General features: G+C 37.5%; 1 protein-coding gene across 1 annotated transcript; it reads left to right on the forward strand.

Annotated features, from left to right (window-relative positions):
* Positions 1–1,184: 1,184 nt before the first annotated feature.
* UPRT (uracil phosphoribosyltransferase homolog) lies at positions 1,185–24,259 on the forward strand. Its single transcript, XM_004022205.6, has 7 exons — positions 1,185–1,682; positions 9,858–9,900; positions 13,702–13,771; positions 14,818–14,880; positions 16,851–17,012; positions 17,689–17,787; positions 20,889–24,259. The coding sequence occupies exons 1-7, from the start codon at positions 1,306–1,308 to the stop codon at positions 20,993–20,995; spliced, it is 921 nt and encodes a 306-aa protein (XP_004022254.1). The 5' UTR covers positions 1,185–1,305; the 3' UTR covers positions 20,996–24,259.
* Positions 24,260–26,198: the final 1,939 nt, after the last annotated feature.

Below are 26,198 nucleotides of genomic sequence, written 5' to 3' on the forward strand. Positions count from 1 at the left end.
CTCACTTATAGATGGACAAAGTCAACTCCAGAGACCAAAGGGAACTTGTTAAATACTGCTCAGTAATTTTTTAGTAGAATTAGTAGGTTACTGACTTTCAGGTTGTAGCTCCTCAAAAAGGGAGCCAGTAAGTCACTTGCTCTCAAAAAGTACTGCTTTTAAAAAAATCAGAATTTCTGGGTTACCTGTGAAAAATAAAGATTCTTGGGTCCCACCTCAGATCTACTGAATCAGAATTTTAAAGGTAAGTCATAACAACCTGCATTTGAACAAACTTTACAATTGCTCTAATACACAAAGGTGTTGAAAAGTACTGCCCTAGACGTTACCTCAAGCCTTTATACTGAGACTGCACACTAAAAAAAGTCTTTCCAGATATTTAAAAGAAACAAAGCGGTAGTGGACCTGAAATGCTGTTAGAATTCCCATAGTAACTGTACAGTGTAGGGCTCAACCAATAGAGATAAGGAAAGCTCCAGCAGCCAAGCACGCTTGGGAAGCTGCAGCTGGTAGAACAGTCTAGTAGAGGGCCGGCACTTCAGCTGGCTGCTAGGCTTCTAATGTCCTTTTTGTGTTACACAGGCAAGCTTACAGTAGATTGAAAGTGAAAGTGAAGTCGCTCAGTCGTGTCCGACTCTTTGGGACCCCATGGACTGTAGCCTATCAGGCTCCTCCGTCTACGGGATTTTCCAGGCAAGAGTGCTGGAGTGGATTGCCATTTCCTTCTCCAGGGGAATCTTCCCGACCCATGAACCGAACCCTGGTCTCCCGCATTGCGGGCAGACGCTTTACCGTCTGAGCCACCGGGGAAGCCCAGTAGATTACAGTAGTTCCTTAAGTTTAACTTTTCTGGCAGGACACAAATTCTGAAAACGTGGGCCTCTGTGTATCACCATTTTATAATCCTCCACTCCTAGTTTTTTCCTGGTTCTATCACTCACTCAAATTCTGCATGGAATCCCTATGGGCTCCCGGAAGACGCGAGAACCAAACATCCCTAGCCTCACCCGTCTGTCAGGTTCGGTTAAGCAGCCACAGTGACGAAAAGGGTTAACGAGCGGTGAGCTGCAGAGCGGCAGGGAGCAAAGCCAATCATGTGTTTAAGCGGGCCCGTACGTCTGGTGTGGCGGGGCCTGCACGTAGAGTGCAGAAGGGAAGAGGTGGAAGCCAGGCGGTGAGAGGGCAGAGGGGGTTAGAGGTTGCGAGGAGGCGGGACGACTGGGAGAGCACAGGAGCTTTGGCCGTTTCTCCCTGCTCTTTATCCGTAGGGATCGGTAGCTGCGGGGACAGCCCGGGGCCTGGTGTATGGCCACGGAGTTACGGTGTCCGGACTCCATGCCCTGTCACAATCAGCAAGTAAACTCTGCCTCGACCCAAAACCCTGAGCCGCAGCAAGCTGGAGACCTGATCCCGGCCCACGCTGGGGGAAACAGCGATTCCGCGGCCAAGCTGACTCTTCTCAGCGGGCACGCGCATTCTAGCGTACCGGCTGAGCGGGACCCTCAGGCCTCCGGTGGCGCCACCTTCAACTCAGAAAACATCGGTGGCGCTGGCAACTATGACGCTCCACCCAGCGATTCCCTCCTAGGGGACTGCGAAGTCTCCCGGCAGATCGGGGCGCAGCTTAAGCTCCTGCCAATGAATGATCAGATCCGGGAGCTGCAGACTATCATCAGGGACAAGTAAGCCAGAGCGGAAGGGGTAGGGGAGGTGGAGGGTCTCGCGGGGGTGGGCAGGGATTGGAAGTGAAATTGGCTAAGGTTCTTGGCGTTGGGAAGCGAGTCTGTTGGGATGTGGGCAGGGCCTTTTCTTTGAGGGGCGGTGTCACATGACACAGGCCTTCTACTCTCTTTCCCAGTACCGGTGCTTAACGTCGCTTTGTGTAGGGAGGAAGCATTTTCGGTAACCTCCGGTTTCCTCTTTATCTCGAGTCATTCCTCAGTCATTCGAATGACTGATTCCTCATTCATTCGTTCGAATGACCGAATGACTGAATTACTAATTCCTCAGTCATTCGAATCAGGTAAACGTGCTATCTGCTCTGTGCCTCTTCACGTGGGCAGCAACAATTTCTGGGTTATGGGTTTAACCACGTTGAACAGATACAGGGCAGATAGCGTAGCTCTTTCACTTCATGACGATTAACAGACTCCCAAATTGTTTCCTTGTCTCCAGTTTTTCTTTCTTCTACATGTTCCCCCGAATTACTGAACAATTAATCTTCTTAATATACTGCTTTGATTAGCTAACTGCCCTACTCAGCAGCCTTCTTTGGTTTCTCTGAGCCTACCAAATAAAGTCAGGATACTTAGATGGACATTAAGGCCCTTCTTCATGGTTCCTAGGAACAGTTCTGAAACATCCCAACTTCTGCTCACACCTGGAATTCTCTTTACTATTCCTCTGTGTGTTCATATCCTACCTATTCTTCAACATTAAATGTCTACCTCTGCCAAGAAGCTTTCCTTCAATCATTCTTCCTTGCTAATCTTTCCTGGCCTTTTTAATGCAAGATTCACCATCTGTTTTGTATGTTGTTGTTTTACTTTTATCTCACTTATTCAATTTTAAGCTCCTTGAGGGTAGAAATTTTATCTTTTACATGTTTGAATTCCAGCTATGCCTTCAAGCAATTGTCACTCAATTACTAAAAGTTCTTTGTAGCTCTTAAAATTATATTTTTGAAAGTACTGTTTAAGGGTTTTTAATTAATCAGTGTTGAAAACTGTGGTCTTGTGAACTAATAAAGCAGTGATCTTAAAAAGTAGGAGGCATAGATTTGGCAGTTGTGGTAGTGGGAACTGAAACAAAACTTATCTGTAAAAAAGAAAATAGGATGATTCTTGTTTCTATACAGCAAGAGTTACTGACCTTGTGTCTTGGACCTGTGCTGTCTTGGACCTTGTGTTGCACCTGTAGATGAGCCTCAGGGCTTTAGCAAACCTTCAGAAATTGTCTGGCAAATGTTATTTGTATGTCTGTTTGTAATTTTTTTAAAATAACATCTTTATTGAGCTATATTTATGTACTTACAGTACACCTTTTAAAGTGTACAATCCAATGGGTTTAAAATATGTTCATTACTTTGTAACCATCACCACATTAAATTTTAGATTGTTTTTATCACCTCAGTAAGAAAGCCCATACCCATGAGCAGTCACTCCCCATTTCCCTCCAACCTACCAAGAGCCCTAGACAATCACTAAACTACTTTCTGTCTCTATTGGTGTGCCTATTCTGGACATTTCATGTAAATGGAATCATACAACATGTGGCCTTTTGTGACTAGTTTCTTTTATTTTATTTAGCCTGGTGTTTTCAAGCTTTACCCATCTTCTATCAGTACACTATTTCTTTTTTGGCTAAGTAATATTTCACTGTTATGGATATACCACATTTTGTTTATCCATTCATCAGGTGATGGACATTTGGGTGGTTTGGTTTCCATTTTTTGGCTAATATCAATAATGCTACTATGAACATTTTCACATGTCTTTTTATGGGATGAGGATTCCTTTGCTCTTATCAGATTTCACAATTTTTATAAAACTTGGAGAGGGAATGGCATTCAGTATTCATATATGACTATATGACAGTATCAATACCTGATTTTACTTCATTACTCAGAAAAGCCTGGGTGGTATAGTAAACCTGGGCCTAAGCAAAATCTTTTTTTTCTTCTTCTGAAATTTGGAAGGAGACAGCAGGATCCAGAGTGATCTTAGGGAAAGATGCTTAGCATCTCTGTGCTACAGCTTTATTATTTGTAAAATGAGTAAGTTCATAATATCTCATGAAACTCCAAGGAGGCTAGAGCAAGATACTGTCTGTGAACATTTGCTATAAATTCTGAAGAGCTATGTGCATTTGAGGCATTTTAAGCCTTCATGTTTAGATTTATGCATGGTTCAGATTGCATAAGTGCTGGTTTTTTCAGCTATTGGGAGACAGTAAAGGGAATTTAACTGTATGTAGAATTCACATTCTTTTTAAAAACGTTTTGTTGGAGTATAATTGCCTTATAATGTTGTGCTAGTTTCTACTGTACCACAAAATGAGTCAGTTATACATATACTTTTGTCCCCCTTTTTTAGTTTTTCTTCCTATTTAGGTTACCACAGAGCACTGAGTAGAGTTCCCTGTGCTATATAGTAGGTTCTCATTAATTATCTATTTTGTACATAGTAGTGTATAAATGTCAATCCCAGTCTCCCACTTTCTCCCACCCTCCCTTCCCCACTTGGTATTGATAAGTTTGTTCTCTACATCTGTGTTTCTATTTCTGCTTTGCATAATCAAAGCTGCAGTAATCAAGGCACTATGGTACTGGTACAAAAACAGAAATATAGATCAATGGAACAGAATAGAAAGTACAGAGATAAACTCATGCACCAATGGTCAAATAACCTATGACAAAGGAGGCAAGATTATACAGTGGAGAAAAGACAGTTTTTTCAGTAAGTGGTGCTAGGAAAACTCTACTGCTCCATGTAAAAGAATGAAATTAGAATACTCCATAACACCATGCACAAAAATAAATAGATTAAAGACCTAAATGTAAGGCTGGACGCCGTGAAACTGTTATAGGAAACTATAGGCAGAACACTCTAAGTTACGTAGCAAGATCTTTTTTGACCCATCTCAAGTAATGAAAATAAAAATAAACGAATGAGACTTAATTGAATTTGAAAGCTTTGCACGTCTGTAAAGCAATTTTCCTTCAGTTAAAAGAATTAAAAAAAAAACCCACTATGTCTGTGTTTCTACTGCTGCCCTGCAAATACTTTCATTAGTATCATCTTTCTACATTCCATATATATGCATTAATATGATATTTATCTTTTTCTTTCTGACTTACTTCACTCTGTGTAATAGGCTATAGGTTCATCTACCTCATTAGAACTGACTCAAATGCATAACTTTTTATGGCTGAGTAATATTCCATTGTATATATGTACCACAGCTTCTTTATCCATTCATCTGTCAATGGACATCTAAGTTGCTTCTATGTTCTAGGTATTGTAAATAGTGCTGCAGTGAACATTGAGGTACATGTGTCTTTTTCAATTTTGGTTTCCTCAGAGTATATGCCTAGGAGTGGGTTGATGGGTTATATGGGCTCAATAAAGGACAGAAATGGTATGGACCTAACAGAAGCAGAAGATATTAAGAAGAGGTGGCAAGAATACACAGAAGAACTGTACAAAAAAGGTCTTCATGGCCCAGATAATCACGATGGTGTGATCACTCACCTAGAGCCAGACATCCTGGGATGCAAAGTCAAGTGGGCCTTAGAAAGCATCACTACAAACAAAGCTAGTGGAAGTGATGGAATCTCAATTGAGTTATTTCAAATCCTAAAGATGATGCTGTGAAAGTGCTGCACTCAATATGCCAGCAAATTTGGAAAACTCAGCAGTGGCCACAGGACTGGAAAAGGTCAGTTTTCACTCCATTCCCTAAGAAAGGCAATGCCAAAGAATGCTCACACTACTGCACAATTGCACTCATCTCACACGCTAGTAAAGTAATGCTCAAAATTCTCCAAGCCAGGCTTGAACAGTGCATGAACCGTGAACTTCCTGATGTTCAAGCTGGTTTTAAAAAAGGCAGAGGAACCAGAGATCAAATTGCCAACATCCGCTGGATCATTGAAAAAGCAAGAGAGTTCCAGAAAAACATCTATTTCTGCTTTATTGACTATGCCAAAGCCTTTGACTGTGTGGATTACAATAAACTGTGGAAAATTCTGGAAGAGATGGGAATACCAGACCATCTGACCTGCCTCTTGAGGAACCTGTGTGCAGGTCAGGAAGCAACAGTTAGAACTGAACATGGAACAACAGACTGGTTCCAAATAAAAGAGTACGTCAAAGCTGTATATTGTCACTGTGCTTATTTAACTTACATACAGAGTATATCACACGAAATACTGGGCTGGATGAAGCACAAGCTGAAATCAAGATTTCTGGGAGAAATATCAATAACCTCAGATATTCAGATGACACCACCCTTATGGCAGAAAGTAAGAACTAAAAAGCCTCTTGATGAAAGTGAAAGAGGAGAGTGAAAAAGTTGGGTTAAAGCTCAACTTTCTGAAAACAAAGATCATGGCATCTGGTCCCATCACTTCATGGCAAATAGATGGAGAAACAGTGGAAACTGTGGCAGACTATTTTTTTGAGTTCCAGTATTACTGCAGATGGTGATTGCAGCTATGAAATTAAAAGACGCTTGCTCCTTGGAAGAAAAGTTCTGACCAACCTAGACAGCATATTCAAAAGCAGAGACATTACTTTGCCAACAAAGGTCCGTCTAGTTAAGGCTATGGTTTTCCCATTAGTCATGTAGGGATGTGAGAGTTGGACTATAAAGAAAGTTGAGTGCGGAAGAATTGATGCTTTTGAACTGTTAGCTGTTGTTACTTTTGGACCATTTAAGTAAATCCTTCTAAATAAATCTGAATGCTTGTGTGTGTGTGTACAGTTATCAAAATGATTTTTCTTATAAAGAGGCAAGGTTTTCAAGTTTATTTTGAATAGATAAGTAGCAGGTTGATGTATGGCAAAACCAATACAATATTGTAAAGTAACCTCCAATTAAAATAAATAAATTTAAAAAAAGAAAAAATGTAGCAGATAATGATCAAATGGCAGTTTCTGCTGTAGAAATTGAAGTTATTGCCCCAGGAAAGGATGTCTTCAAAATACTAGAGAATTCCTCTAGTGGTGGTAGTAGTAGTAGTAGCAGCAATAGCAAAGTAGTTAGTAGTAGTAGTGAGGTCTAGTAAGAAGAGAGGAGATCTCTACTTGAAGTCTTAATTTTTTCATATTATAAAACATTCGTCTCATAGTTCCATATGTTGTGTATGATAAGTAAATACCTATTGGCCCATTTTGAAAGAAAGGTCAGAGATTTCTCCTGATTTCATCTTGGTTTGGGTCTGCTTTGAGATGTCCATTTTTAAACTATGTACAATTGCTGTAGCTTCTCTGGAAACTTTAAAGTGCTTTATAAACTGTCTTAAGTAGGGAAGAGTCCGATTTACTAAATCCACATTGAAGTGAGGATATGGTTTCTGGTGTGATTCTCATTCTTTTGTTGTTTCACTGTGAACTATTTTTTTTTAATGGTATTTGTTGGCAAAGTGTCAAGATAAGCTGACACTTTTCTCAGATATGGTTAGGTCTGCATTATTAATCCTATTTGGAGTTCACAGAACTTAAAAGGTTCTCAACATTAATTAGATTTCTGTGCTTTGAATTATGAGCACCTGGATAGCACTGTTTAAATATTTGAATATATTATACAATAATCCAGGGGTGTGTGTCAGTGTGTTTGTTGTTTTGTGATGATCTTGTATTAGATTTTATTTGGGAAAGTTATCAGATACAAAATGATTAAAATGTCTCTCAAAACTTTGTTTACAGTATGATAGATTTTTTTTTAAAGAATGGTTTTGAGACAGAGGTCAATAGAGTTGTGATTTGAAACCAAGTATATGGAGTGAATAAGACCTGGGATCTGGTTTACATTAAAACATCTTAGTCCAGTGTTGGGTCTAAAATAGGGGCCTAGAGATTATATGCAACTTGATTGATCTAACAGGAAATATCTGCTTAATGAAACTCTGGTGTTAAGAATGTAAAGGATTTAGATGTGGATATTGAAGATCACTGGGTTTTGTTCAAAATGCAACCAACTTACTGTATTCTAGCTTCACTTTAACTTCTAAATTGATTCAAAGTAAATGGAATGAGTCTGACGTCTGTCAAAAACAGCAGTGTCTAGGTTAGTAATTACTGTTTATAGTGGCATGACTTTGAGTTTTACTGGAAGTTAAATAACTATCAGGAGATGATAGTTCTTATTAGGTTCTCACATTGTGTACTTTTTTTGGAATGTAGAGAAATGTTTATCATGCAGAAGTTGTCAGCTGAAGCTGATATTTTTAAGGAGAGTGTGAAGATGTTAAAATGTTTCATTCTAAAGTAAAATAGTGAATTTGAGTAACTCCAATCACTTAACCTAATATAACTTTTCTTTGTAATATATTTATGTGTAACTGATCAGAAATTAAAGACAAGTATTTCAGGTGTGTTCTCAAAATATATTACTGGATATTTTTTTAAGACTTTTCTTAAAGAATCCAGACTTTTCTACCCTATTGAAAAACTGTTCTGGCTGCTTAGACAAGTTTGTGTAGGTCTACCAAACAGGGTAGTAGTCTTCAGCATTTTTTTTTGTAGTTCACTGACTTTTACTTCTTTGACAAGCATGTTGTGAAGACTTATAGAAATGAAAGGTGCTGATATAATAGTATATTTTCATTTGAAAACCACAATACATAAAATAAAGCCTGTTTTATTTATTTATTTATTTTGGTTGTGCTGGGTCTTCATTGCTGTGTAGGCTTTTTTCTAGTTGCAGTGAGTGGAGGCCACTCTGTAGCTGCCGTGCGGGGGTTTCTCATTACAGTGGCTTCTCTTGTTGTGGAGCATGAGAGCATGAGCTTTAGGGTGTATGGGCTTCAGTAGTTGTGTCACACTGGCTCAGTAGTGGCTGCTAGGCCTGGGAGCACAGGCTCAATAGTTGTGGCACATGGGCTTAGTTGCTCCGCTGCATGTGGGATCTTCCCGGATCAGGGATTTCCTGCACTGGCAGGCAGTTCTTTACCACTGGGCCACCAGGGGAGCCAATAAAGCCTGTTTTAAATGAGCTCTCTGTGTGTAGTCATGTGGATAGAGTTTTCTGAGTTTAGGGAGTATTTATATATAAAGAATACAGACCTAGACCTATATTCTTGCAATTATTTTAGAGAGTTAGTATCTGTAATAATGAAAGAACTGTGGTTACTATAAGAAACCTAACTCCATTTGTGTAAGGGATATTTCATTGCTTTCTCCTGTCAGAGAAAGTAAATGCAGCTTGAAAAAGAGCTGTGATTAATGGTATACTGAGATAATATATGCTCACATATGCCATTTTGATGCTATGTTGGGGAATATTTTAGGTATGCAATGGGCAGGCAGATGGGGATTTTTAAGTATAGAAACTGTAAATCAGTCAGATCATTTAAGTTACATGAGACAAGGAGGAGGAACAATAACAGATTTTTACAAAAGAAAAAAATGTCAGCCTTATAACATTTCCCTTTAAGCTGTTTAACAGTTTGTGGGTAGGTGCAACCCTGGATTATTATTACTTGGCTACCTCAGGATCTGAAAATACTGACCAGAAGGAATTGTACAGGAAATTGGTAGAAAGATCTATGGAATAAGCTATTTGATTGAAAAATGGAACAATTTATCAATAGTTTGAGAAAGAGGTCTTGTTAATTAGGTTATGTGTTCTTGGAAGCAATAATAAAAATAGAGGATTAACTTGTTTGTACAGTTCTCATTCCAAAAAGAATTGGAGGCAAAGTAGACAGTTACTTATGTTGGTAATAAGGATTTTAAATTGGGGTGAGTGGTGCATGAGAATGGGGAGAACCTGGTTTTCTTACTGTAATTTTTTTTTCTTAACTTGAGCTCTGGATATGCTGCCATTTTCCAGGAGAAACTTGTTCATCTCCTGGTTGAAAAGTATATACTTGAGCAGTTCAGTGGGAGACTACATGATCTTTTCAATTTCTGTCTCTAATGATATCATATGAGCATTTTCAATAATATTTATGAAGTCATTCCATTTAAGTTCCTGTATCCTAGTAAAAAATATCGTGTCTCAATAATAGTCTGTTATAGGTAAGCTTTTATCATGTAATAGATTTTAATATCCATGTTACTGTATATATGTTAAGTAATATTTCACTTTAAAGCTCTAATCTAGACTAAAACTTGTCCTTTTTTTTTTAGGACAGCCAGTAGAGGGGACTTCATGTTTTCTGCGGATCGTTTGGTAGGTGGATGGAGGCTTTCAATCTTCATTTCATTGTTGTTCCTAGTGTTATAATCATAGTAGCCCAAGGGGCTTTTTGTTTGAGAACATTCTGGGGTTGAGAGAGATGGTACCAAGTAACATCTTGCTAGACTTTGCAAGTGTTGTTTCTACTTTTGCATTAAAACTCTGCCTCAATCCCATTCACCTCAAATCATTGTCTACAAACTCACTGTCTATAGTTCTGATGTACCACTGCTTTTCAAGTGGATCTTGGTAACTTGATCCTGAGTCTTAAATACCTCTTCTTAGGTCAGTGAAGTGATGTAAATTAAAAGGAAACCAAAGATGTAAAGAGAGCTAGTAGTGTCCATAAAATGCACAAAAGCTAATAGCTATCTTATAGTTTACATGGGGATGGATATCTATTTTGCCTCTTATTTTCTGTAGTATCTTCACCTGTGTATACTGTCTACACTTAGGGAATTCCTGTTAAGAATTGACCAAGCCCAATTCTGTTTAGCTAGTGTCATCTGAGAGGATCTCAGGCCAAATTGGGCTGTCTTAGGTAAGCCCTGTTTATTTCTTATGTGTGTATCTAAGTTTGTTTAGTGCTTGGAATGAGGTTGACACATGTTATACTGTGGTTCCTAGTATTCATCACTTTGTGAAATATACATTGAACTCATATGAGTCAGACACTGTGCCAGACTGTGTTGTAGGTGGGAGGAGATTCAGTGGTAAAGCAAAAAGACATGGTCCTTGATCTTGTGTGGTTTACAGTATAAATACTGTTCTCGTTGTTTAGTCTGGGAAAGAAAGAAAAGTGACTTATTAAGCTTATAGTTATAACCAGATAGTAGAAGATAGATTACTAAAGGAAATGTGATGATGTTGGGTGGGGGGAGGTATAAAACTCTTCATTTGCACTTTTCCTAGGGAAATCTTTATTCCAAAAGAGTGTAGACAGCATATATTCTACTTTTGACTTTTATGTATTCTTGGTTCAAAGGCCACTTCTATTTGAGCTTCCAGGGGCAGTAAAAATCCTTGGATTGCATCAAGATAAATGTAATTGACATTCTTGGAGTGATAGGTTATTTTTTTTGCTTTTATCAAACCAAAGGGTTCAAGACAGTTGTGCCAGTGGCTGCTGTGGGGGAAAACAGAGATCTTGGTGTTCACTGTAGAAAATGATTTCTCTCTCTTTCTTTCTTTTGCTCTCCATGTGCTATTTTCCTATAGAACATAGGAATTAAGATCATGGTTATTATAAAATGCTTGCTTGAAAGGGCAGGTGTTATGTCTTAGTCTAATGAGATAATAAGGACCCAGGGCAAAATTCACCTGAGTGGATGGTAATTTTGGACCTCTCTGTTCTCTGCAGTTGGTTTGAAGGTCCTGATATTGGGGGTGTGAAGTGTGGAAGGTCAGTTGTGGTTGTGGTAGGGACTGGAGCTGTTGAGGTTTCTGATGATGGGAATTTCTAGTATACTGTTTCTTCTAGCGCAAGGGTCCTGTTATAAGTTGACATTAATTCTGTCCTGAATTTGTCAGGATTGGCTTCCTGGCACTCAGGTTTTGAATTTTAACTCTTGATAAGAGGTTATACCCTTCTTCTGGTTTATGTTCTCCTGTAAAGCTTGGACACACTAATTCTTGTCCCAAAGTTGGAGGCGATGGGCAGGTGGTAAGACTCTTTAGAGGAGTATTGCTAGAAGGAAAACAAGGCTCTTCAAAGAAAATGATCTTCTTTCTTTGTACTTTGCTCATAAGAAACGTTAATCTCCACAGATGACGGTGGCTAGAGGTGAGTATGCACACACACACACACAGTATTCATGAGGTTCCTGGACCCTCTGGTACTCCAGGTTGACACAATGCAGCCCATTTAACATTTATCATTTTAACGGCAGCAGGGTGTTTTGTTGTGAAAACAGAGCATAGGGCATGACATTTCTCCCTGCTGTTCTTAATCAGTAATGTAATACTGATTGGAGAAAATGTGCTCTACAGACTCAGCACTGCCTTTTTGTAGTGGCCTCTGGATGTTCATAGGAATATCTGATGGGTTTTGGAGGATATTCCTTGTAGTTCTGATGGATTCTTTGCTCTGTGCACATTAAGATCATTAGGAGCCTTTTGTTTTAAGCTGGAAAGTCCTAATACATTCAACTGTATCCTACTTCAAGCTCAGTGAATTGGTTCAGTTCCATCCACTCATTTATTTCCTCCTAAGAAATTCAGGATTTATTCTGCATCATGGTGGGCCTTTGTTAAAAAGCATCCAACTTAATAATTTCAAAGTACTAAACAAGGCAAAGCAGTTCCCGGTTGGCACTATTTCCAGAGTTACCAGAAGTGTATTATGTCCAAGTGTTCCTGCCGTGATTCTTGCACTTGCTGTAGTTTTGCATTTCTCATAATATAGACTGGACTAACTGAATGAGAATCAAAAGGCATACTTGAGCCTTTTAGTGACAATCACATGCCTCACCAAGGTTGGATACCTAGCAGCAAGCAGCTTGACATTTGGTTCTATCTCTGAATCTAACAGAAAATCTAACGGTTCCAGAAAAACATCTACTTCTGCTTTATTGACTATGCCAAAGCCTTTGACTGTGTGGATCACAAAAAAAATGTGAAAAATTCTTCAAGAGATGGGAATACCAGACCACTTGACCTGCCTCCTAAGAAATCTGTATCCAAATCAAGAAGCAACAATTAGAACTGGACATGGAACACCAGACTGGTTCCAAATTGAGAAAGGACTATGTCAGGGCTGTATATTGTCACCCTGCTTATTTAACTTATATGCGGAGTACATCATGCAAAATTCTGTGCTGGATGAAGCATAAGTGGGAATCAAGATTGTCGGGAGAAATATCAATAACCTGAGATATGCAGATGACACCGCCGTTATGGTAGAAAGCAAAGAGAAACTAAAGAGCCTCTTGATGAAAGTGAAAGAGGAGAGTGAAAAAGTTGACTTAAAACTCAACATTCAGAAAGCTAAGATCATGGCATCTGGTCCCATCACTTCATGGCAAATAGGTAGGGAAACTGGAAACAGTGACAGACTTTAATTTTTTGGGCTCCAAAATCACTGCAGATGGTGACTGCAGCCATGAAATTAAGAGATGCTTATTCCTTGGAAGGAAAGTTATGACCAACCTAGACAGCATATTAGAAAGCAGAGACATTACTTTGCCAACAAAGCTCCGTCTAGTCAAAGCTATGGTTTTTCTAGTAGTCATGTGTGGATGTAAGAGTTGGACTATAAAGAAGGCTGAGTGCTGAAGAATTGATGCTTTTGAACTGTGGTGTTGGAGAAGACTCTTGAGAGTCTCCTGGATGGCAAGGAGATCTAACCAGTCCATCCTAAAGGAAATCAGTCCTGAATATTCATTGGAAGGACTGATGCTAAGGCAAAAATTCTAATACTTTGGCCACCTGATGCGAAGAGCTGACTCATTTGAAAAGACCTTGATGCTGGGAAAGATTGAAGAAGAGAACAGAGGATGAGACGGTTGGATGGCATCATCAACTCAATGGATGTGAGTTTGAGTAAACTCCGGGAGCTGGTGATAGAGAGGACTGGTGTGTTGCAGTCCATGGGGTCACGAAGAGTAGGACACGACTGAGAGACTGAACTTAACTGAACTGAATCTAACACATGATAGGGTCTCCCTTCCTACTACTATAAGTTAAATCCTTGCCTAGTATGTTGCTGACTTTTTGCCTGGTGTTAAACTCCTGAGGCTAACAGATAACAGGAGATTCTTAACAAGTTTTCAAATTATTCTTCCTTTGATTCTCTAGATCAGACTTGTTGTGGAAGAGGGATTGAATCAGCTGCCGTATAAAGAATGCATGGTGACCACTCCAACAGGTAATCAGGGCTGTTACTCACATATTCTCATAAAAATTCTCGGGTGGAATTGGGGGAAAATGAGAAGAAAGCAGTCTGAGTAAATCAGTATGCAAAATGAGGCATCTGCATGGAGCTGTTCTTCTAAACAACTTATTAAATTTGGGGACATTTAGTAAAGAAATTTATGTGAATGACTTTTGTTAATAGTTTGCTTGTCAGTGTAAGTTAAAGGTTAATAAATATTCTTCAGCATTCGGATGTTACCTTTGATGATGGCACATTGGGGCCAGAGCTAAGAATTGCTGTCAACTTAACTTCACCTTTGTGAGGAAGATACATGTGTTAACAAATGATTGGGGTGGTTTAGCAATAGAAACTCCAGGTAAAAGAAAGAAAAGTAAAAAAGAAAAACGATGAGGATTGGAGAAGAGGATTTAGATTTGTTCTGCTCTAACAGAGAGCAGTCAAGGATCCCTATTTTAGGGATTTAAAATTCTGATATGGTTCTTTATTAAATAATGGAAACTGTTATATCCAAAGGTTGATTTTGTGAAAATTAGGGACTAATCTTGCTGCATCAAAATTGATACAAATTTGGTCTGAGACCAAGGCATGAATGTGTCTTGATAATTACTTCAGTCTTTCTCTTCTGCTTTTAAACACAGAATGCAGGTTAATAAAAGTGGACAGGAATAAGGAGGCTCTCTGCTGTGGCTCGCAGTGGGCTCTTAGTTTGAATTTATGGGGTTTCTAGCATTCTTGGAATGCAACAATTCTCCTCTGAATTCAATTTAAGAAACGTGTATGTGAATATCATGCTATCATAAGGCTTATTCCTGCTCGATGAAGTCTACCTCACCCAATTATTCCCACAGGCTTCTTATGAAGAATTAACTGAAAAATCATGACTCTTCTTATTGCTTTCACAGGGAACCTAAGATGTTATACAGTATGTTTGGATAAGAGTTGTTCTGTGCCCATCTACTTTAAACCATAGATACTTTATTAAATAAATAGTTGCTCCAATGATGAAAGATAAATTATTTGGTTTTATTCCCCAACAGGGTACAAGTATGAAGGAGTGAAATTTGAAAAGGGAAATTGTGGGGTCAGCATAATGAGAAGCGGTAGGTTTGTATATGTGTGACTTTGTCTCTTTGCATTCTTAGATACAGTTGCTGTTTTCTGAGAGGCAGGCTTGTCTCCTGAGCTTACATCTCACCACCTGTGTTGTCTATCCTCATAGTGCCTTTGAATTATGGCCCATGTGTTGCCGAGTTTGGCTAATTTTAACTGCAGCGCATCTTCCCTAGTGGTGTGTCCCCATGGGCAAGCCAGCTTTGAAAAATTCAGAGGAGAGTGGAAGAATAGGAGGATGTAATGATACTATCTTGGAGAGAATAGGGAAGCTTGAAGATGGATGGAGTATGTAATAGCACAAATTCAGACCTGTAGAACTTTGAGCACTCAACTAGAGAAAATCTTTGTTCTGATTTTTAAATTTCTTTTGTGAGGAACAGTCGTACCCTGTCAGGAGCTGGACTGAATGGCTTGTTTAATATTTTTAGTTTTATGTTTGATGAGTATGTGATTATGTAGGCAAAAGAACTGAACTGTGATTAACTCTAGGTATTTCCAATTGCTAGTCTAATGTGTTTGTGTTTGAGTCCAACCAATTGCCCTTGTAAATTAACCTTTGTGCAGCAAAATAACATGTCTGTAACTACCTGTTACATGGGGATGATTATTTCCATTCAGCAACTTCATTCATTAATTATTCTTTGTACAAGATCCAGGGTATGGTAGAATCCCCACTTGCTTGCATTGGAAACAGATGGATTTTTTTCCCTTTGGCTGAACCTTGTGCATGTGGGATCTTAGTTGCCCTGCCAGGGACTGAACCCATGCCCCCTGCACTGGGAGTGTGGAGTCTTAATCTCTGGACCACCAAGAAAGTCCCTGGACTTTTTTTTCACATATAAACATTTCTATTGCTCCTCTGGCTATGAAGTTCTGTTTGTGAACAACTGGGTATTTCAAATAAAATAGGAGCTTTATGCTCCTTTTTTTTTTTAAATAGAAAGTAGCTCTTAAGTAATGATAGGATTTTCAGAACAATGCTGTTCAACCTTTTAAAACTGGTAAAGACAATGGAGATGGACTTTTAAGGCACAATTTCTTCTGTTTTAGTCCAGCTTCTGCCCTAAAGGCAACAGCATGGTCCTCACACCCCTAGTGTATACCTGATGACCTCGGAGGGATGCATAGAGAGGATGTTTTTAACTTTAGTAGCTCTTGGTTTATTTCCATATCTATTAGAAAGAAACTTTCTATATTTTCACTAGTGATGTACAGTTTCCTCTTAAATATAAATGAAAATAATCAATTTAAAGAAAAATATTAAGTAAATAACTGTACAAGAAGAATTTTGATTCTTCTAAAATCTTGAAGATGATGTGAGAATGATTGACTTTTAGCAAACACTTCCTTAAATGAATTCAGACTCAAAAATACCTTTACCTTCAGAAACCAAGGGGGTGATGGTGGTTTTGGTCTGGATCTCTGGGGAAGAGGGAACAGCATATTACTTTGTCACTGTTTGCCAGCCAAGCCTCTGCCACTGAAGTCATTGCTGGGGCTACATGATATCTCTTGATGTCAGCTTGATCTACATGTAGAGCCTTTGATCTACAGCCCTCATTCTTCCATAATATTTTATATTTTTGTCTGATGAAAGTAATACAGTGTCCTTAAAATAATATAATTAAAATGTTCCTGATATAGAAAAGTTCAGAGAATAGCTTAAATGCTTTATTACCTGTAATCATGGAAGCATGACAACTCTAAAACTTGTAAGCCAGAAGTAAAATTAGCTTATCCTAGTTTCATTGACCAGCCCTTAATCTAGTTTCATTGACCTGAATTAAGTATAAAATCATATTTTATCAGAAGTGAAAGCTGTTAGCTTAAGAATCGCTTCCATTTTGATAGTGTCTTTATTGTGTTAATAATAATCACAAGCTCTACTTTGGCTTATTCTCAGACTTTCACTCTATCTACTCTTAATCACTCTTTCTTTTTTATTTCCTACTTCAAGGTGAGGCGATGGAACAAGGTTTACGAGACTGCTGTCGATCCATACGAATTGGAAAGATCCTGATTCAGAGTGATGAGGAGACACAAAGAGCCAAAGTATATTATGCCAAGTTCCCCCCAGACATTTACAGAAGAAAAGTCCTTCTGATGTATCCAATTCTCAGTGAGTTGCTTGCATTTAATTTGTAACCTTTGATTAGGGTTAAAATTCAGTTTAGTGCCTACCTTCTAGGTACCCTTCTTTAAAAATGAAACTTTCTAAATGTGTTCTTTTTTGTTTTTCTCAGTTGGATTTGGAGTTGCCCTGGGCAGTTCTCTGGGGAATTTTTATTGTGTAATAAGAAAATATGCATTAGTCAAACTTTATTAGCTCCAAAAAGCTTCTATTTTAAGATAACAGATTGAAGCAAAAGATTTAATGAGGCAAAATATATAGAACACAGAATATATATTGAAATATGTCCCTTTTCTAGCTCAGAGTATAGCAATGATTTTCTCAAGGATTTATTCTCTTTGGAGGTAATATTTTTTTCTCCTATTCTAGTCTTTTCCTATGCTTGCTCAGATCCTAGAGTTGGGGGTAGCAGGTGGGTGTTACATTTGATATCTCAAATACTGAATGAATTTAGGGCTTGTGCATTTGAAAGCTGAAAAGTACATGGGTTATGTCTGTTGTTGAAAATAACATCATTTATAAAAAACGGGCATCTTCAAATGAAGCTTTATCTAGGAGTATCTTATGTTAGATTACTAAACTGCTTTTCCTTTGAAACAACTTCAAAGATATTTTGAGATGATTGTTAAAGTTGCCAATGCATTTGATTTTCATTTGATTTCAGGTACTGGAAATACTGTAATTGAAGCTGTAAAAGTTCTCATAGAACATGGAGTTCAACCTAGTGTTATTATCCTACTCAGTCTGTTCTCCACTCCTCATGGTGAGTTTAACAAGAGGCAGTAACTGGGGCTCTGGATAGTCATGGAGTGGTTAAGTGTTCATCTGTCCAACCATTCATCCTGAAGAAAAGTTCATTTGCTTTCACATTAATTCCTAACTGAATTTTGATAATTATAACCTGTGTTTGTCATCTCTAAGCTTAGTTGTGATACTTTACACCATTCAACCATTCTAATGTTCAAATTCAAATGGAAAAGTATGAATTAACCACACTGAAGGGATTTGCAATTGTTTTCATAGTTACCCTGTTTGAGTAGAGCTTGCTGGTGGCTGAGAGGTCCCTATTTCTCCTGGCTCCCCACCTGAGCCTGAGAAATGCTCTCAAACAACAAGAAAATCAAGGTTCTAGCTAACCCTGTGGTCTTTCTGAAGTAAGCTTTGTAGTATGAAGCAAAGAGCAGAAGTTTTTAAACTTAGACTTTTGCTCAAAGGGCATGATGAAAGAATTTGTGTTCTCCATTTCCTGAGAGAGGTAAGCCTAATTTAAGACACTGGGTTTCTTTGCCATATAAGCTAAGACAATTATGAAAGTATCCTAAAAAAATAATCATAAAGGCATGTAGAAATTCAGTGTTTAGGATAGTCATTGGAGAGACTATCATTTTCACGTAAGAAAAAATTTGAAAGTGTATAAGTGACTTACTTGGAAATAGTTAAATATACAGTTGACCCTTGAACAATGTGAGTTTGAACTGTGTGGATCAACTTATATGTGGATTTTTTTCAGTAGTAAATACTATAGTACAACACAATCCATGGTTGGTTGAATTCATGTATGTAGAGGAACTACAGATACAGAAGGCTGACTATAAGTTATATGTGGATTAGCCTCCAATGTTGTTCAAGGATCAACTGTATGTAATATTAAAAACTGTTAAGTCATGTTTTTGAAAAAAATATTTAATGATGTCAGAAAATCTAAATGTAAGAGCAGAATGAACAATAGCTTTAGTGAGACTGACCACTCAGGCATCACCACAGTTTTCTATTGACTTTCAGAACTATGAGTTAGGCTGCAGACTTTTTTAAGAGTCAGAAAAAGACTGACTTTAGCTTTACATATAGGAAGATCATATCCAGGACCTGCTTACAGTTTTTGTCACGTTTGATCAATCTATTTTTAGCAACTTTATTGAGATATAATAGACATATAATATATCACATATTTAAAATGTAAAATTTGATATGTTTTGACATCATTGCAACAATAAAAATTTTGGTCTATCAAAATAACAGAAACACAACAGCATTAGAATAGGATAAAATGTCATCACCAATTTTAGAGATGACTAACCCAGTACTTTGGCCACCTCATGGGAAAAGTTGACTCATTGGAAAAGACTCTGATGCTGGGAGGGACTGGGGGCAGGAGGGGGAGGGGACGACAGAGGATGAGATGGCTGGATGGCATCACTGACTCGATGGATGTGAGTCTGAGTGAACTCTGGGAGATGGTGACGGACACGGAGGCCTGGCGTGGTCTGATTCATGGGGTCACAAAGAGTCGGACACGACTGAGCGACTGAACTGAACTGAATACAAATTATTACGACTACCAAAATCAGACTTGGGTTTAACATGAAACCTAGTAAGTCTTTCTTCAACATGAGAGGCTAGACAGATGCACAATACTAATTCAATTTTTATTTTAAATTAATAGTGGTTATCTTAGGGTGATGGAATTCTAAGTGACTTATGTTAGTTTTTAACCTTTTTTTTTTGTATTTTCCAAATGTTCTACAATGAATTTGTATTTGTTTCATAAGAAAGAGAAATGTGTTGCTTCTAGTTAGAGCATTTCCTCATTTCCAAAGGTTCCGTATCTCAGTCAACCATGAAGAGGCTACAGAGAAACCACTTGAGAGAGTCACACTTAGTAGGCCATTGATTATTTTGCTGTTTCATAATGAAAAATTACCTGTAGTTCAAATGTTGATGGTTACAAAGGCTGTTTTGCTTGGTCATCTGTCTATATAACAGAGGTAGCATTGTAAATTTTGAGATCACCAAATAATTATTGGGTTTTCTGTCTTTGGGAGTAGAAAAGTAACTGTGTTAGTTCTTTTATTTTTTATTTATTTTTATTTTTTACTTTATAATATTGTATTGGTTTTGCCCTACATTGACATGAATCCATTGACATGAATCCACCATGGGTGTACATGTGTTCCTCATCCTGAACCCCCTCCCACCTCCCTCTCCGTCCCATCCCTCTGAGTCATCCCAGTACACCAGCCCCGAGCACCCTGTATCATGCAACGAACCTGGACTGGCGATTCGTTTCACATATGATAATTTATATGTTTCAATGCCACTCTCCCAAATCATCCCGCCCTCGCCCTCTCCCACAGAGTCCAAAAGACTGTTCTATACATCTGTGTCTCTTTTGCTGTCTCGCATACAGGGTTATTGTTATCATTTTTCTAAATTCCAAACTAACACACATATATATATTTATATATTTTTGTATATATGCGTTAGTAGAATAGGATACTCATTCTTTGACATTATAGATGAAAAAATCTTATTCTGTAGCATCCTTGCTATGGCTTTTTAGTTTGACTGTGATCCAAGCTAGTCCCTGTCCTTTCCTCCTCCACCTCCTCCCCGCCCAGGCTAGAGTTATAAATTCTCAAAAAGTAGCTTTCTGTGATATAACAAAAAAGTATTTGCACTTGTTTCAACAGTGTTCCAATTGAGAAACCATCATCTAATGTATGATCCTGTTTCCAAAAGGACTATATTCTATCAGCTGCCTTTAAAATAAAACAAATAAGACTCATTAGGGGAAAAGTTGCTATAACTGAATATATTTTTCATGTATTGAATACAAAGCAGTTTGATTCTTAGAATTTATTAGTGAATGGGTGGAAACATAGTCTGACTACTATAAAAACTTTTCAGGTATCAGAAATTATATGAATACGAGATTAACCAAGTCTAACTATTTGTCCAAAGGTTATTGCTCTCTGTCTTCTGTCAGTAGTAGACCTGCTGACTGACCATAAAAGTACTGAATTCCAGGTAATGTTATTAAAAAAAAATCCCACCATAATGACAATTTTTCTTTTATTTTTGAAGGTGCCAAATCAATCATTCAAGAGTTTCCAGAGATCACAATTTTAACTACTGAAGTTCATCCTGTTGCACCTACACATTTTGGACAGAAATACTTTGGAACAGACTAAGTTATTGAAGGAAAATTATTCTTATATGTAATATTACAGTTATGTTTTGAGTTATGTGTAATATTACAGTTATGTTTGGCTAATTCACTTAAGGGATGACATAGAAAATTGTGTTAAAGATACTTTGTAATGTTTGGAAGCAGGTATAGTAAAAAGGAAATACTTGAGTTTTTTTAAAATTATTATTATTTAGTTGTTTCTTGACTGTTGGTACCAAATTCAACAATGAAACACATACAACTCTGAAAATGCTTTAATAATGCTCTTATATAAAATGCTGATCCCTCAGTGCATTGAAACTGTTCCCTAATTTATGAATCTCAGGTTAGAGATTGCTTGCAGCCACAAACAAAACCCAAATGGAATTCAGTTCATTGGCCCACTATAGTTTGGATTTTGTTTAGTTTGCTTTTAGTTCTAGGGAGATTTCATGTATGTGACTGTTGTTACCTTCCCCTACTCTTTACTTTGTGGTACTATACATGTTGGTAACTTGGAGAGAATGAAAAAAGAATACCTCCTAGAATTTTACATTTCCACTAATATCCTCACTCAATTGCCACTCAATTGGCACTCTTCAGTCAAGCCATTATGTTCTTCGTGGCTCGTTTCCTACCCTGTGCATTGTTGGTAGGTGCCTTGTTAGTGTAATGCAGTGAAGAGGATGGTGGGACATTTCCAGCCCTGGAACTGTGACATTAATTTACTTAGTTTGAGCCAGGGATATCTGGATGCTGACAAAGGAGGGCTAAATAGTGTTAATGGTATTGATGCACTAGAAATAAATTAGTTGGTGGTGGTTTTTCTGAGATATGGGAGGAAAGATGGTATCTTGCTGAGTTTATGGCCAATAAGTAAATTAAAATGCTTCATTTTTCACTTGGATGTTTCTACTAAAAGTCTTTGATTTGGAGCTTAGTTATTTTGCATGTTTGTCAGTTACAGTTGTATTAAAATGGGAAAAATACCTTGATATTAAAAAAAACCCTAAGATTTATGTGTGTTCATATTCAAGCTCTTGAAAAGAAGAGAAATCATCTTAGAAATCGACGTTCACATTCTGAAACTTGCTTGTAAAACCCTGATCTCATTTTACATTGATATTAAAACATTTTAACAGTGGTGGCTGGTTGATTACTTGATTATTTATACTCCTATAGCCCCATAGGCAGCTGTTGTGGCTCCTATTTAAAACAAACAAACAAACAAACAAAAATGGAAAAGAGCAGCAGGCAGTTTCTTAGAAAGAACCAAAGCTGGTAGAAGTCAGCAAAGATTTGGGAAAAGGAAGAAAAACTGTTATAGAATGGATTACATTTTCCCTTTGGAGTCTAGAAGCACTTCACTATATTTTTCCCTTATTTTTGAATACTGTCATAACAAACCAAGATTAATAGATTACCCATATTACAATTCTTCCAAGGCAAATGTTGCCTTCATATTCTTATCATCTATACTTGTCAGTTAAGTATTTTGATACAATGTGGATTTCCTTTTTTTCCTGATTAGCAGAAGCTGTAACTGAAGCGCGTTAAAACCAAAATCTTTCTCTCCTTATCCCAGGAAAGATGTGAGTCAGCAAATTTAGATAGAGACCAGATCTTCTTTAGGTTGATGCATTGAATTAGTTGGAAAGATGTCTACCACTGTAGGCATCGTTGCTTCTGATGGGTTTCAATATATTAGGGTTATATTAGGGTTTCAATATTTTGTTAGAAGTGACTTTCTAGAACATGAGACAAGTTCGTATTTGAGTATAGTTATAAAACCATATTTCAAGCAAATTAATTTTATATTATCAGCTATTTAAATTTAATATGTCTCTGTTCCTTTTGATTATATTTGGTTCCCACATGAAGAGAATTCCTACTATAGGCAGTAGGAATTATTCAGTGGTGCTACATTTCCCCTGGAGATTTCAAAAGCAGTTTTAACTATGTTTTCTGAAGTTTGGATCTTTTTAACAAATGAAGCATTATTTGTAGGATTAATCACTTGCCTGGTGGCTTCTCTGGTGGCTTGATGGTAAAGAATCCGTCTGCAATGCGGGAGACCCGGGTTCAATCCCTGGGTTGAGAAGGCATGGCAACCCACCCCAGTATTCTTGCCTGCAGAATCCCCATGATAGAGAAGTCCTGGGGTTACAAAGAGTTGGACACAACTGACTGACTAAGCACAGCACATTCACTTGCCAGGACTCTTTGAGCCCAGGAAGTTTTCTAAATGACAAAAAATTAGCAGACCATCCAAAACTATATTGTTTTTAATGAAATGAACTTTACCACTGTATAAACTGTAGACTCCGTGTTGAAGAAATCCTAACACAATAAAAACAAGAAACAATATACATCAGTGTTTCTCAAAAGTTGAACGTACTACAGAATCACTTGGAGGGCCACAGGTGGCTGAGCCTCACACCTGGAGTTTCTGGTTCAGTAGGTCTGAAGTAGGGCCCAAGGACTTGCATATGTGAATTCCTTGGTGATACCCATGTTGCTTGGTCTGGTGGCCACAACTTGATTTCAGACATTCTTTTTTTTTTTCAGACATTTCTTCTTATGTAAGCAGTTAATGGTACAAATTTCCCTATACATACTGGTTTAGTTATACCCCACAAATTTTGAAATGTGTTTTCATTTCATTTGGGTCAAAATACGTTTTCATTTCCCTTTTGATTTCTTCTTTGACCTAAGGCTGTTTAGAAATGTGCTATATAATTTTCAAATATTTATTGGATTTTCTAGATTCCTTTTCAATATTGACTTCTAATTTAATTCAGAGAACGCATTTCATATGATTTTAACCCTTTTCAATTTTAAATTATTTGTTTTATGGCTCATAATATAGTCTCTCTTGGTAAATCTTCCCTGTGTGCTTTAGAAGTATGTGTATAACTACTTTTGTTGCATAAAGTGTTATATCAATGTCAATTAGGTTATGTTGATTGATAGTGTTGCTCAGGTCTTTGATTTATTTACAAATTTTCTGTCTCTTCTTTCCATCAGTTATTGAGAGGTGGTGTTGAAATCTCTGACAAATTTTGGATTCATTTGTTTCTCTTTTCAATTCTATCATTTTTTCCTTCATACGTTTTGAAGCTATGTTGTTAAGTGCATGAACTTTTGAGATTGTTATGTCCTCTTGATGAGTTGACATTTTGTCATTATGAAATGTCTCCTTTTATCCATGGTAATATTCTTTGTTCTGAAATCTACTTTGGCTGTTACTAATATAAATAAACATTCCAGCTTTCTTTTGATAGTATATGGTATATTTTTTCTCATTCTTTTACTTTTAACTTATTGTGTTTTTATATTTAACCCGGGAGGGTTGGAGCCTCAGGAAGCCTGGAGTTAGATCTTTCTTTTTGTAATCCAGTTCAACAATCTCTTTTTAAATTGGTGTGTTTAGATCATTTTAATTAACATGATTATTGATATACTTGGTTTTAATCTGCCATTTGGCTATTTGCCTTCTGTTAAGTCTCATTTGTTCTTTATTTTCTTTGTCTTCTTTTTGATCTTCTTTGGATTAATTGAATATTTATGATTCTATTTTGTCTTTTTTAATGGTTTATTAGATATAATGCTTTTTGAGTGGTTTCTTTAGGGTTTATAGTATATATACCTTTAACTTATCATAATCTATTTCACATTTCAGAACTTAAAATGCTTCCATTCCCCCTTCCCCAGCCTTGGTGCTGTTATTGTCATACATTTTGCTTCTACACATGTTCAACTCTGCAATGTGTTATTATTATTTTTTGCTCTCAACAGTTACCTTTTAAAACTATGTAAGAAGAAATAAGGGGAAAAGTCATTTTAATTTATCCATATTGGGTGCTTTCCATTTATTTGTGTAGATTCAGGTTTCACATTTGCCAGTGTGGAATTTTAGGTTAGCAGTTTTTTTTTTTTTTTTCTTTCAGTAGCATAAAGATGTTGCCTCACCATCTTTCTTGCATGTTATTGATATATCTGTTGTTATTCTTCCATTTATATTTAATGCAATTAGTGATCGAGTAGGGTTTACATCTGCCATTTTGCTACTTGTTTTCTATATATCTTATATATCTTATTTTGTTTCTCTATTCCTCCATTACTGCTTTCTTTTATATTAATTGGGTATTTCTATGTTGAACTGAACTGATATATGCTTATGTCAAGGATCCCCCAGACCACTCACAGAACTCATTAGGAATCAAAATTCATTATGTTTATGATTATGATTTATTACAGCAAAAGAATATGAAGCACAATCAGCAAGGTGATAGGATAAAGTCTGAAGAAAATCAGGTACAGGCTTCCAAGAGTCCTCTTCTGGTAGAACTGCACAGGATACATTTAATTCCTCTATCTATAGATGGAATAATGTGTGCAAAGTGTAGTCTACCAGGGAAGTTCATTTGCTTAAGACTCTAGAGTTTTTATTGGGATCTGGTCACATAGGTACCCAGTGCCTGCATGATTGATCAGTTTGCAAACAGATCACCTAAGGAAAGCAAATGTTCATCATAAATCACATTACTTACACAGACCACCTAGACATATTGGTACAGTGTGTTTCAAAGCTCTGAGTGTACAGAAACAGTTCTATGAGTTAAAACATTCTAAGAACTCAATTCCCTTTAGGGAGTGTGCAAATTTTGAGCAGCTAAGACCTGCTAAGTTAACTCTTTACTGCAAAATATGCGCTCTTGATCTTTGGCTCACTTACAGGAAAATGATGGTATTTTTCTTAGTACCTGTATTTAGTATAGCATTTATAAAAAATATACAGTAACATATTAACATGAATATGCCCAGCATGGAGGTACTGATAGACATGAAGAAACAATTAGTCCAGAATTGATGCTTTTGAACTGTGGTGTTGGAGAAGATTCTTGAGAGTCCCTTGGACTGCAAGGAGATCCAACCAGTCCATTCTGAAGGAGATCAGCCCTGGGATTTCTTTTGGAAGGAATGATGCTAAAGCTGAAACTCCAGTACTTTGGCCACCTCATGCGAAGAGTTGACTCATTGGAAAAGCCTCTGATGCTGGGAGGGATTGGGGGCAGGAGGAGAAGGGACAACCGAGGATGAGATGGCTGGATGGCATCACGGACTCGATGGACGTGAGTCTGAGTGAACTCCAGGAGATGGTGATGGACAGGGAGGCCTGGCATGCTGCAATTCATGGGGTCACAAAGAGTCAGACACGACTG

Source organism: Ovis aries, chromosome X, assembly GCF_016772045.2.
Source record: "Ovis aries strain OAR_USU_Benz2616 breed Rambouillet chromosome X, ARS-UI_Ramb_v3.0, whole genome shotgun sequence".
Lineage (NCBI taxonomy): Eukaryota > Metazoa > Chordata > Mammalia > Artiodactyla > Bovidae > Ovis > Ovis aries.

Coding starts and splice junctions, on each gene's coding strand:
- UPRT (XM_004022205.6), top strand. CDS start 1,306: ATGGCCACGGAGTTACGGTGTCCGGACTCCATGCCCTGTCACAATCAG. Junction 13,772..14,817: donor CATGGTGACCACTCCAACAG/GTAATCAGGGCT, acceptor ATTCCCCAACAG/GGTACAAGTATGAAGGAGTG. Junction 17,788..20,888: donor TCTGTTCTCCACTCCTCATG/GTGAGTTTAACA, acceptor TTATTTTTGAAG/GTGCCAAATCAATCATTCAA.